Source organism: Marmota monax, unplaced genomic scaffold (genome assembly GCF_021218885.2).
Source record: "Marmota monax isolate L192 unplaced genomic scaffold, Marmota_monax_Labrador192_F-V1.1 WCK01_AAM20220418_F8-fsc00118, whole genome shotgun sequence".
Lineage (NCBI taxonomy): Eukaryota > Metazoa > Chordata > Mammalia > Rodentia > Sciuridae > Marmota > Marmota monax.
This window is the reverse complement of record NW_026695231.1, coordinates 7138693-7151234: the sequence shown is the minus strand read 5'-3', so window position 1 is coordinate 7151234 and position 12542 is coordinate 7138693. Positions and strand designations below refer to the sequence as shown.

Genomic DNA, 12542 nt, shown 5'->3' with positions numbered 1-12542 from the left:
TATTATGACTACAAAGAGTATTAATTATACCAAAAGTTTAGAATATGCCTCTGGCTAAGGAGCCAGGGTCTGCCCCCAACCCCCCTGAACCAAACCAGCTAAAATCAAGTAAATCAAAGAGCTGGATGAAGAGTCTGCCCCCCCCCGCCCCTTTTTTTTTGGTACCAGGGATTGAGCTCAGGGGCACTCGACCACTGAGCCACATCCTCAGCCCTATTTTGTATTTTATTTAGAGACAAGGTCTCACTGAGTTGCTAAGCATCTCGCCATTGCTGAGGCTGGCTTTGAACTCATAATCCTCCTGTCTCAGTCTCCCGAACCTCTGGGATTACAGGTGTACACGACCGAACCCGCCAAGAGTCTACCCATTTTAACAGAGTAGTCTGTTCATTAATTTTTGCAACTGGTTTTGTACAATCCCCATGTATTTATATGCAAAAAGAAGTGTCAGCAATAGCACAGAATCTTTCATTTAGATAACAGGTAGTAATTCTGACATATACCACCCTAGTGCAGAAGCTCAGTCCAAAACAATGGTGTTATGGTTTGGGTGTGAGGTGCCCCCAAAGGCTCACATGTGAGACAATGCAAGAAGGTTCAGAGGAGAAATGATTGGGTTGTAAGAGTCTTAACCCAATCAGTGAATTAATCCCCCATAGGGATTAACTGAACAGTAACTGAAGTGGTAGGGTGTAGCTGAAGAATGGAGCCAGCCTTTTATAGACTGAGACTTCTGAAACCATGAGCCCTCAAACAAATTTCCTCCCCTACAGTGGTGCAGGTCAGGTCTTTTAGTCACAGCAACGAAAAAGCTGACTACAACAAATGGCTTCCTATAGATTTTGTTTAATAGTTTATTCCCCTTGTTATAAGTGGGAGGGCCTTGTGGCTCACTGATAAGGAGTGGAGCTGGTAAGTGTAACTGTGTGACTTTCAATGCTAGGTGAAGAGAACCCTTGAAGTTTCCATTCTCAGAGAAGCTAGCGGCACATAAGAAGTCTACCATGCTAAAGAGAACATAACGACAGCCCCCACCAAAAAAATAAGAAAAGGAAGAGGGACCTATCTGAGCCTAGGCTTCCATTTTTCCCTTTTGCACCTTAAACCACTTTAGCCTTCAATTAAATGGCACCAAGTGACCCTTTATCATGCTACATCGAGCATCTGTTGGTTACTTAGCAGAGGATAACCAAAATTCCTAACCCACAAAAATATGAGATACAATAACATGGTTATTACTTTAAGTTACTAAATTTGGGAGGTTTGTCAAGAGCAATAGGTAAATGACTTGATTTGAATTTCTATTTTCCAATTGAAAACAAATTACCTATTGAAGAGACCAATAATGATAATATATTAATTATAAAGAAACAATTTCTTTTTTGTGGTTCTAGGGTTGAGCCCAAGGCCTTTCGCATGGTAGGCAAGTGTTCTACTGTTCAGCTATACCCCCAGCCTTTAATAAGATTTTTGATGCTTTAATTAGAAATTGGTTCCTAGAGGGCTAGAAATATAGCTCAATGGTAGAGCACTTGCTTTGCATACATGTGGCCCTGGGTTTGATCCCCAGCACCATAAAAACAGTCATACTAGACAAATTAAATTGTTCCTTCTTTAGTTCTGACAGATCCATATATGCACTATATGTACATTTAGCTCATCTCTTTGAGTTTTTAAGTCCTCACATACTTAATTGTTATTGAGTAAGCATAATATATATTGCTTTCATTCATTCCAACATTTATTGAGACCCTCCTCTGTTAAGTACAGAGCATAATGTTGGAGACCCAAAAATGAATAATACATAGTTCTTGGCAATGATGTGCTCACAGTCTAGTGACATAATGGTCTGGGTTGAATTGGAGATATGCAGATGAAATATTCTCCAAAGCACAATCTTTGCATGCTTTACTGAGAAATAAATACATTTTGTTGTTTTGCTCTACTGACAAAACATCAGATCTTTGCATAGTTGGCTTCTTCTCAATGGACTGGTCTCGTCCCAAATTTTACTAAAAGAAGTTTTGTCCGGGATTGGGGTATAGCTTAGTGGTAGAGTGCTTGTCTAGCATGTGCGAGGCCCTGTAAAAAAGATCTTCTCCAACTACTGAAGTTCTCCTTCTCTGATTTCCTTTCTATCCCAAATATCACTTTCTAAAGTAAAACTGTTTATTTGCTACCTCACTCCCACCATCATGAAAACTTCATAAAATTAGGAATTTTTGTTAACCACATATTTCTAATACTAAGAACACTGCTGGGCACATAGGATATACTTTCAAAATATTGTTAAATGAACAATGTACTACAATTACTCTAATATGTTGTTGAAACCTTTTTAGGTGCCCTTTCTGAAACACACTGGGAGAAATTCTGTTTGTATAGTAGGAAAATTCTGATTTTTCCCATCATGTCATGGATAGTTTTCCTCTTATCTTCAAGTCGAGTTTTGTGGCTTATTCCAAGAAGGTAAACAGGGTTCATACCCTCTCTTCAGTGCTCTAGCTCCTCTCTTTGTGTCACCTTCCTTTTGTATTTTCTTTCTTCAATTAAAATGATTTTTATTTTATTACATTTCTATATAAAGTGAATTAAATCCTTCTCAGAACAAGAAGAGGATATATGTAAATAAGCACAATACACGCTTGCTGAGATTCCAAGTGACTGTGTCTTCCATTTTTGCCAGACTCATGTTCCTGGTTATGATGTCCCTTAAAACCAGCAGCTGGAAGAGCAAGCAAACAAGACAGCATTTGCTCCAAAAGGGAATAAGTAAAACTGATTCTATTTAGTGAATCACTAAGAGGCAAAACTGTGGAAAACCTTATGCTTTATAGTTTACAGGTACTGTGGCAGTCTTTTCCAAGGACAGCTTTTTTTAGGCCCTGGCCCAGAGCCCCAGCTTGTCATGTCTGCTTAGGAAAACTCAAACAACAAATACAAATATTTAATATTTAACTTATTCTTCTTTATTCTAAGAATTAATACATAGCTCAAGAACACCATTCTAAGATAAAAGATAACACAAATTTATTTCCATTGTTCCTAAATTTTTAATTCCATTTTACAAAGTAAACTTTTATAGTTTTTGTCTTCATAAATACAGGCTTTGTGGCCTTTTCCTCATAACCAAAAATGACACAGTAGGAAGAATCTCCAGCAGTATGCATTATGAGGAGTCTGATGATGTCTAAGACATTGTTCCAACAAATAAAAATCTTAAAAGCTGGCAGGATGTGCAGAAAATAAATCAATTCCAACAAAGGAAGGTACGAAGGCAAGCTTTGGTGTGTACAGAATCACCTGGAGAACTTGATGAACATGAGTTTTAGGATCCCATTTCTGGAGATTTTGATAGGAAAGGACTGGGAGGGAGGGGAGACAACTTGCTCTGCCTTAGGTACCTTGCCACCTCTGGAGGCTGGTTAGTCTGTTCAATGGATAAGAGTAGGTAAAGCCTCTATGGGTGCATTAAACACTCAAGTCTCATGGAAGATGGATATAAATGACACTCTCTAGTGAAAACAAGAACATTTAGGGGAGATTAACGTTATCAAAAATTCAGTCCTTGTCCCTGATGCCAATCCAATAACAAGGACATGGTTTTGAGAAAAAGGAAAAAGAAGTTTTATTGCTTTGCTAGTAAAGGAGAAAGAAGCACAAGGGACTCCAATCCCAGAGGATATGATTCTGCCCATCCCAGGAAACAGGTTTTTTTTTGGAGGTGATTCAAAGGCTACATTCCGCTTATTTTGTCCAGAGTTGTACTTCACTTGTTAATTTGAGAGAGAGTTATTTTTGAAATCTTCTGGTGCTATCCCCAAGGTCTGAATTACTCCATTCTGGTGGTGGGTGTGTGCTTAAGGACAGATAACTGCCTCCGATGGGGAAGAAAGGTAATTCTGTTTCCCCTGAGATTAGAGAGGGAGAGATATTAAGGAAGAGCAGAGAAAGAAACATGTCCCTTTTAAAAATAAGTTGCAGTGATAGAGCATCAAGGGCTACATAAAACATAAAGTTGACCACTGTTACTTTAAGAAAATGAGGGTGGGATTAGGTTGGGATAGTCTTTTGAATTAATATCAGGCCCCTTGAGCTTGAACACCAGCCTTTGGAGAATGCCTAGAGATGGAGATATCTATCTCTCTCTCTCCCTCTTACGCACACACATACACCACAGAGAGGAAGAATCAGATGACCTTCTGAAAAGCATGTTTGCACAGTCCACTCAACAGCAAGACAAACTGGGGCAGAAGTTTTGCTTTGCTTCAAACACTTTGCTGCTGATCCATACCCTCAGGTCTAGCAGTTTTCCTTAAAAGTCTTTAATAATAATAATAATAAAATTCACTTGTAATCATTATTTTGTAATAAACAATAACTTTTAAACTATGTCTCTCTTGATAAAAATACAGAAAACATTAGAAGTTTCTCCAAATCCCAATGTAACCGTGGCTGTTATTTTGTATGTAAGCTTCCAAGACTTTCCTGTACGTTTGCATACAACATATGCTAATTAACAATACACAGTGCACGTTCTGCCGAGTACTTCACATAAACGCCCAACCCGCAGTAGAAACGGTCTGACAACCTTGCTGTTTTCTTTTGCGAAGTGTCGAAACGTTCAGAGTATTTTGGAGAGCAGCGTGGAAGGCCACGTAGGTTCTACCGAATAGCTGCGGAAAGGCGGAGCGCCGAGGACTTGCAACTCCCGTGGAGAGCGAGGGCGAGGGCGGTGACGGCGCGCCGTGATGACGCACTACGGCGTGCGCGATGACAGCATTGGTCGCGGCAAATAGGCGGGGCGGAGCTGCGGCGGCGTCGGGCGCGTGCACACGTTGCATCCTCCAGTTTTCAGCCGGTCGCGGGTCTTTAGGGCACCAGGCAGGCGGGCTGACAGGTGTATCAGAAGACCCGTGGAGATGGCTACGCTCTGTCTCACCGTGAATTCTGGAGACCCGCCCCTGGGTAAGAGGCAGCTGCCGCCGACCGTGTGGGTTGCATCAGCCAGGGAGGGTGCGGGGCTGGGAACCTCGCTGCGCCCCGGCTTGGCGCAGTGGCGGCGGTCACGGCCTGGGAGAATGGGCCTTCCCTTTTCCCCAAGCTACACACGGAGTAGGCCCCGACCCCTTCGCCTTCTGTACCTTATCTAGGGCATCTGCTGCGGAAGACAACGGTTTCCAGGGCGTGGAGGAAGGCGCGGTGTGAGCCCAGGGCGGGCAACCCGAGGCTTTTGGACCACCTTCTCTCAGAGGGTTGACTTTAAGCCAGTTTCCTGCTCCCTTTTTGAAATGCATTCCTCTGGGGACCAAGAACTGGTCGTAGAAATAACATCTTAAAACTTATCTTCGCTTTGTTTTTAGCATTTTCTCTCCCAACTCTCGTCTTGAATTTAGTTGATTTTTCCTTACATTTTGTCAGGGTCTAAATGAACCAAGTAGATTGTCCTATTAGCATTTAGGCTTTTAACTGGGGTTGCATTTATTTTTAGTTAAAAGAGTGGTAAAAAGGATAATTGCTAAAAATGGGTTTACTGCATGTTAATGAGGTTGTTTTTCTACACACCCTGTGGATGTAGTAAATGTCAGAGTAAACATCAGATCTTATGTTTACATATGTTTATCTGTATGTTCACCTTCCTGATACATCTTAAGTTGAAATTGAAATTGCTTTTTCAACTTGGCCGAGGTTACTGTGGGTAAATAGCGTAGAATTTCTGCTTTTTCATTACTTTGGGAAATTACACAAAAGAATTTTAAGTACTTTACTCCTGTGCTTTTTAATACATAGTTAAATGCACAGTACTTCCCCACCCCCCACTCTGGTGCTGAGGATTGAACCCAGGACCTTGTGCATGCTAGGCAAATGATCTACCAACTGAGCTGTGTCCCCTTCTCTACACAAGTACTTTCTAATGTTCAAGAAGCCCAGACTTTTAAATATAATTGGCCACGGGGAATCATGAAATTAATCATTATTTTCTCAACTTTGGTGGTGTTGTGAGTTTATTGGAATACTTTTTTTTTTTTTTTTGGTGCTGAAGATTGAACATAGGGCCTTCTGCATTCTAAGCAAAGGTTTACCATTGAGTTACACTTCCAGCCCTTAAAAAATAACCATTTTAGATATTAAAAATGATAGGTGTTAGTGTATTGGTTTCAGGATTGTGGGCTAACCCCACAACAAATGAATGAGCTCAGAAAGAAATAGATTTGATTCTTGAGCTGGACTAATATTAGACAATGTGGCCTCATGGTTGAGAGCAAAGATATTTGGTTCGTGGAGGCCTGAGTGCAGTCCTGGCTGCTAATTATTAGTTGTGGAACCTTGATATTCCTTGTTTAATGACTCCCACAATTTGCTTATTTAAGGAAGTGGGGGTAGGGACTGGGGATGTGGCCCAGCAGTAGAACACTTGCCTAACCTGCTCAAGGCCCTGAGTTCAATCCCCAGCACCACAAAAAGGGAGGGGGGGGAGGGCTAATGTTTTCTATATAGTGTTGGTTGCCAGAAAAAAAATGAGACTGTAAGTAACATTCCAGACACATTTTAGATATTGGTAAGTGGGTATAGTTTTTACTAATGTTGCTTAGATCATTACTCTAAAGGTGATTGATCTATTTCTTTAGTGAATTACAGAACTCGGAACCACATTGCTGTTAGTATTCTGAAAGACAATTTTAAAGAAATGTGTTATTATTTTGGACTATAGACCAATTATAAAATATATCTTTTTCTTCTGGTTGTACCTCACCTATCTTTTGTTTTTTTATTTAATTCTTTTCAGTGGCTCAAGTCAGATACATTTTATCTTTAAATAATAAAATTAAATGAAATGTTTAAAAGATGGATTGGATGGCTAGAATTCCTCTGTTTTAATATGTCTAAATGTTATTTTTTAATGTTAAAATAATTTAAAACTTAAAGAAGATGCAATAGAACCAAGAACTTTTCTTCCCTGTACTACCTGAGAGCATACTGCAGTATGATGCATCAGCACCTAAGAATATTCCAGTGTGCATTACCCAGAGGAAGAAATCTCTCCATCTGACCTCTTATAATCATCAAAATCAGGAAATACATCTTGATAAAATCCTTAACATCTAAAGTATGTTCTTCTAACACTGATTGCTTCAATAGTGCCTTCCATAGCATAAGGACCAAAATCTAGGACTAAGTTTTGTTTGTACTTGGTTGTCATGTCTCCTCAATCTTTTTCAATCCAAAATAGTTTAGTAGTTTTTCCCCTTGGTCTCATAGCTTTGACCCCTCTAAAGATTATAAATCTCTTGAAGAATAACTCCTAATCAGGTTGTCTGATGTTTTCTTGGGACTAGATTTCAGCTTGTGCATCTTTGGCAGGAGTGATTCTTTTTTCTGTATTACAGAATTGATTCCTTATTCTTCATTGCAGCCCATCATTTGATGCATGAATTTGATTTTCCCATTACTAATAATTCCAACCTTGATCACTTACGAGGGCATCTGCCAGCTTTTCCCACTGCAGTTTTCCCTTTTAATTAATAGGTATTTTAATGGGAGAACTTTTGGACCATGCAAACATTCTTCTCTTCATTAAACCTTTGCATGCTGGTTTCAGCATCCATTAATGTTTCCTGCCTAACTTGATTATTATGATGGTTTTCAAATGTTGACCTTCTGATTCTACAGTTCCTTTTAAAGAGCTGAGGGTGTAACTCAGCAGTTGCCTAGCATATGGGAGGTCCTGGGTTCCATCCCCTATACTGCCAAGAAAAAGGATATAATTTATTTTCCAAGTTGGCATTTGTTTTACATTAGTTGACATTTTTTTGTGAGAAGAGTTTTCCCATTTAAAAAAAAAATCATAGTAAAATAAATATATTCAATGTATTACATTATTTTCATTTTCAATTTAAAAATTTTTTATTTTTAAAAATTAGTTTTGTTGGGGCTGGGGTTGTGGCTCAGAGGTAGAGCACTCACCTAGCATGTGTGAAAAACTGGGTTCGACCCTCAGCACCACATAAAAATAAAATAAAGATATATTATCCACTTATAACTAGAAAATAAATATTTTTTAAAATTAGTTTTGTTGAGTTATAATTTGTATACAGTCAAGTATACCAGCTTTATGAGTACAAGTTGACATAAAATATGCAGTGATATATTAAATTTATAAACCTCCACCACAACAATAATACAGAATATTTCTGTTGCTTCCAAAACATTCCCTTATTCCCTTTTTAGTCATCTCTCTCCTCATCCCTGGCTCCTGGTAGCCTCTGACATGTTTTTTGTCACTTTGTTTGCTTTTTCTAGAATTTCATGTGCATTGAACCATATTATATATTCTTTTACTCCTAAGATAGTGTTTTTTATATTTATTTTGTTGCTTATAATGGTTTATTTCTTTTATTTGCTCAGTAGGATCCTTTTGTAATGATATGCTAAAATTTATTTCATTTTGGTGGTCAAATTGCCCCAATATGCCAGGGGAGTCTAAGCTGGCCTCTATGTCTTTGTGACCTGATTTTTTTTATCTCTCTTTTGAATAATTTCTTGTTTTAATCTGTTTTGTGCTAATATAGCAGAATACCACAGAGTGGGTAATATTTTACTTTATTATTACTAATAGTATTAGTAGTATTTTTGCAATGTTGTTATCCTCTTGTACACTCTACAAAAGTGTTCTCCCACTGAGCTACATCCTGCATCCCAGACTGGGTTATTTATAATGACAGAAGTTTAATGTCTGATGTTTTTGGAGCATGGTAAATCCATGACAAAGGGGATACATCTGGCAAGTCCTTCTTGCTGTGTCATAACATAGCAGAAGAGCTGAGAAAGAGCACATGAGAGAGAGCAAACCCATTCCCACATTGCCTCTTGACCTAAAATACCTGTTAAAGGTCCTATTTCTTGATATTGTTATAGTGGCTATGAAATTTCAACATAAGTTTCTGAGGGCTCAGACCTTCAAACAGAACTTGATTTCTAGCACAATAAGATATTCTAGGTTACTTTCCCTAACCTGGTGTCGTTTCCAAGGGAGCATGGTATTTGGAAATGATATATGAATGCTAGCTGTTCATCTTAACAAATTAAGAAAACAAAGTATTAGTGAGTCAATTTAGTAAAATGTGTTGAGAGGCAGTAGTACTCTGTTGCAGAGTGGGAGGTCTGGACTGAGCGCTGCATTCAACTCCTGACTGCCATGTATTTAGCTAAGGACATCAGGCTGGTTCTTTAACCTCTCTAAGCTTCAGTTTCCTCTTCTATAGTGGGAATAAAGGTATCAACTTAAGGTTATGACAAAGATTAAAAATTGTAATTACTCTAAAGCATTTAGTGTAGAACCCACCACATAGTAATCACTTAAATACTTTTGACTTTTATACAAGGTACAATTCTAATTTCTTATCATCTAAAGAAGGAGAAGATTCATTTTATTGTTACTAATCAAAACCTGAGCATATTCGGAAGCAAGTGGACTGTGCTAATAATGACTTCTAATTTATTTCTCCAAGATCAAAGTCTAGATTTGCTGTCTATATCCTGCTGTGGGGGGAAAAAAAAGGTTACTCCTTATGGGACATAATATTGGTTTGTTGACTCATCCCTAATGCTTTGTGACTCAAGTTATAAATACTACATTGTTTTTAAAGAGAAATCTTTTCATCCTATCATTTTTAGAAGCTTTGCTGGCGGTAGAACATGTGAAAGGTGATGTCAGCATTTCTGTTGAAGAAGGGAAAGAAAATATTCTTCGTGTTTCTGAGTAAGTGCTTTTTAATTTCTATTTTTAGTACTGAACAACATTTAAAAAATATTCATCATTAAATGTTGTATGCTTGTTTTACTTGCTAATTAGATAGGTTTTGTTCCTAGAGAGAAGCATGCTTTGTCATTCTCAAGGAACAGCAACCAGAGAATTATGCTTGTCAGCTAGCTATCTGATTACAACTTGTAATCTGTTTAAAATAAATGGAAATGTTCAGAAAGATTTATATTTAAAGCTTTTAAATTCTTATAATTATATTTAACTATAATTATATAATTGTATAATTATATATACATATATAGATAATTGTATAATTTCTGGTGGAAAATAGAAATACTGAAAATAAATAATAATGAGAAAGAAATTGATAAGTCCACAATGTAAAATGTTGGCATCTTTGGAAAAGGAGGAAAAAAAAAAAGACTTATGAAGAATTTCTTTTTCTTGTTCTGTGGTGCTGGGGATTCAGACCAGGGCCTCAAGCATGTTAGACAAGTGCACTTTCACTGAGCTGCATGTCCAGTTTGGGGTGGTCCTGTCAACTGTAAGTTCTATTCTAGGATGAGCTGTTAATTTGAGGAACCTCTGATGTCAGTGTCCTTAGTTTTTTCTTGGGTATCCAATTATCCAAAGACTATTTTACTCTTTAGAGAAAAAAAAAGCTCAAGTTTTTCCAGGGTAGGGTATGTGAAGTAGCACAGCTGTGGAGGGTAAGTTTGAGAATACCCATGTTTCTGAATGATTGTTAAAGGGATTTTCAGCTAAGCCTATTTTAGCCCCAGTTCATTCTCACAGCAGAGATACTTATTTTTCTCGATTCTCATCTTTTGCGGACATTAAATTGAGTTAGTTTTCAAATTTGTCCATTTAAGATTCAGTTTTTTCAGGTCTGCTAAGTCCATCTGCATTTCAGCTTCTGATTTTTTCCCCCATGGTGCTGGGGATCCCCAGGGCCTTGTGCATGTGAGGTAAGAACTGTACCACTCAGCTACACCCTCAGCCCCTAGCTTCTAAAATTTTATTGCTGTTGTCTCTTCTCTGTATGTTTTAACATCTCTTAAAGAAAAAAGTACTTTTTGCCAGGCGTTGTTATCCACACTTGCAATTACAGGGGCTTGAGGCAGGGTGATCCAAGTTGTTTTTTTTTTTTTAAACAGTTTTTTTGTTTGTTTGGTACTGGGGATTGAACTTGGGGTACTCAACCACTGAGCCACTTCCTCAGCCCTATGTTGTATTTTATTAGAGGCAGGGTCTCACTGAGTTGTTTAGTGCCTGGCAGTTGCTGAAGCTGGCTTTGAACTCAAGATTCTCCTGTTTCAGCCTCCCAAGCTGCTGGGATTACTGGTATGCACTATTGCGCCCAGCAGGATGATCCAAGTTTTAGGACCTAACTCTGCAATTTATGGAGACCCTGTCTCAACGTTAATTTAAAACAAAAACAAACAAACAAAAAAGTCTGGTGATGTAGCTCAATGGTAAAGCACCTCTAGGTTTAGTCTCTAGTAACACACACACAGACCCTGTTTCAAAATAAAAAGGGCTGGGGATGTAACTCAGTGTGGGAGGCTATGGATTCAGTCCCCAGTACTGCAAAAATAAATTAAAAAAATGTACAATTTTACCGTGCAATTTTAAGATGGGGCCTGTCTATGTTGCTCAGACTGCCCTCAAAATTGTGGACTCAAGTAATCCTCCTGTCTTAGCCTCTTGAGTAGTAGAACTATAGGTGCACACTTTTGTGCCTGGCTGCAATGGGGTTTGGTTTGCCTTCTTTACCATAAAATTGACAATAGCCTGTGAATCCTTGGTTTCTTTGTCTTGATTTATTTATTTTACCTTTTTCATGGTGATAGGGAGGAACCAAGAGCCTCATGCATAAGAGGCAGGTACTCTACCTCTGAGTCATATCCCCACCCCACCTTGATTTATTTTAAATCATTTTTTCTCTGTATCTAATAATTTTCATATTTCACCACTGAACAGTTTTTATTGAATATAGAAACTAAAAATTAGGAAGTTGAAGCATCATTTAGAGTCTGTTCTAATGTAAATTTATAGATTTAGCTGGATATTTCAGAACAGTTCAGAACTTGATAGAAACAGTATAAAGAACAAATCAGCAGATCTTTTGTTTTACTACAATAGAAAAGAACATACAAATCAGCAGATCTTTTGTTTTACTATAGTAGAAAAGAACATGTAAATATTTAAGGTTTCTATTTTTGCTTTTTCATTAAGTCTCATGACTCTTACTGATTTGTGAGAGTAACCATACATAGTACTTTATCTCATTCTTATTTTGTAGAAATGTGGTATTCACCGACATAAATTCCATACTTCGCTACTTGGCTAGAGTTGCAACTACAGCTGGGCTCTATGGCACTAACTTGATGGAGCATACTGAGGTAAACAGTGAACATTTCTTTGTGTTTTGTTTTGATTTATGCTTCTGAATTTTTACAAGCTTTATCATCTTCTAATATATTGTTATATACTATTATTATTATTACAGCATTATGCTGTATTGCCCACACTGACTTCATAGTCCTGTGCTCAAGTTGTCCTTCTCCCTCAACCTTCCCAAATAGCTGGGACTATAGGCTTATGCCACCTCACCTGCATTTTGTACTATTATTCTACTTAAGGATATTAACAGTTATCATCATAGATCAGGTTAAGGAATGTTCATTGTGTTTTTACTTTAATAAAAAGATTAATTTTTTATAAGCTCTAAAGTTTGAATGTTTAATCCCACATCAGAGGTTCTATTGGCATTTAG

General features: G+C 37.9%; 1 protein-coding gene across 2 annotated transcripts in view; it reads left to right on the top strand.

Annotated features, from left to right (window-relative positions):
* Window positions 1-4809: 4809 nt before the first annotated feature.
* Eprs1 (glutamyl-prolyl-tRNA synthetase 1) overlaps window positions 4810-12542 on the top strand; it is a 73486-nt gene continuing 65753 nt past the window's right edge. For both annotated transcript variants that reach the window (XM_046438390.2, XM_058577076.1), the window contains exons 1-3: window positions 4810-4968; window positions 9676-9760; window positions 12069-12168. In XM_046438390.2, coding sequence (XP_046294346.1) covers window positions 4923-4968; window positions 9676-9760; window positions 12069-12168 — 231 coding nt within the window. In that variant the 5' untranslated portion in view covers window positions 4810-4922. The remainder of the gene's footprint in view (window positions 4969-9675; window positions 9761-12068; window positions 12169-12542) is intronic.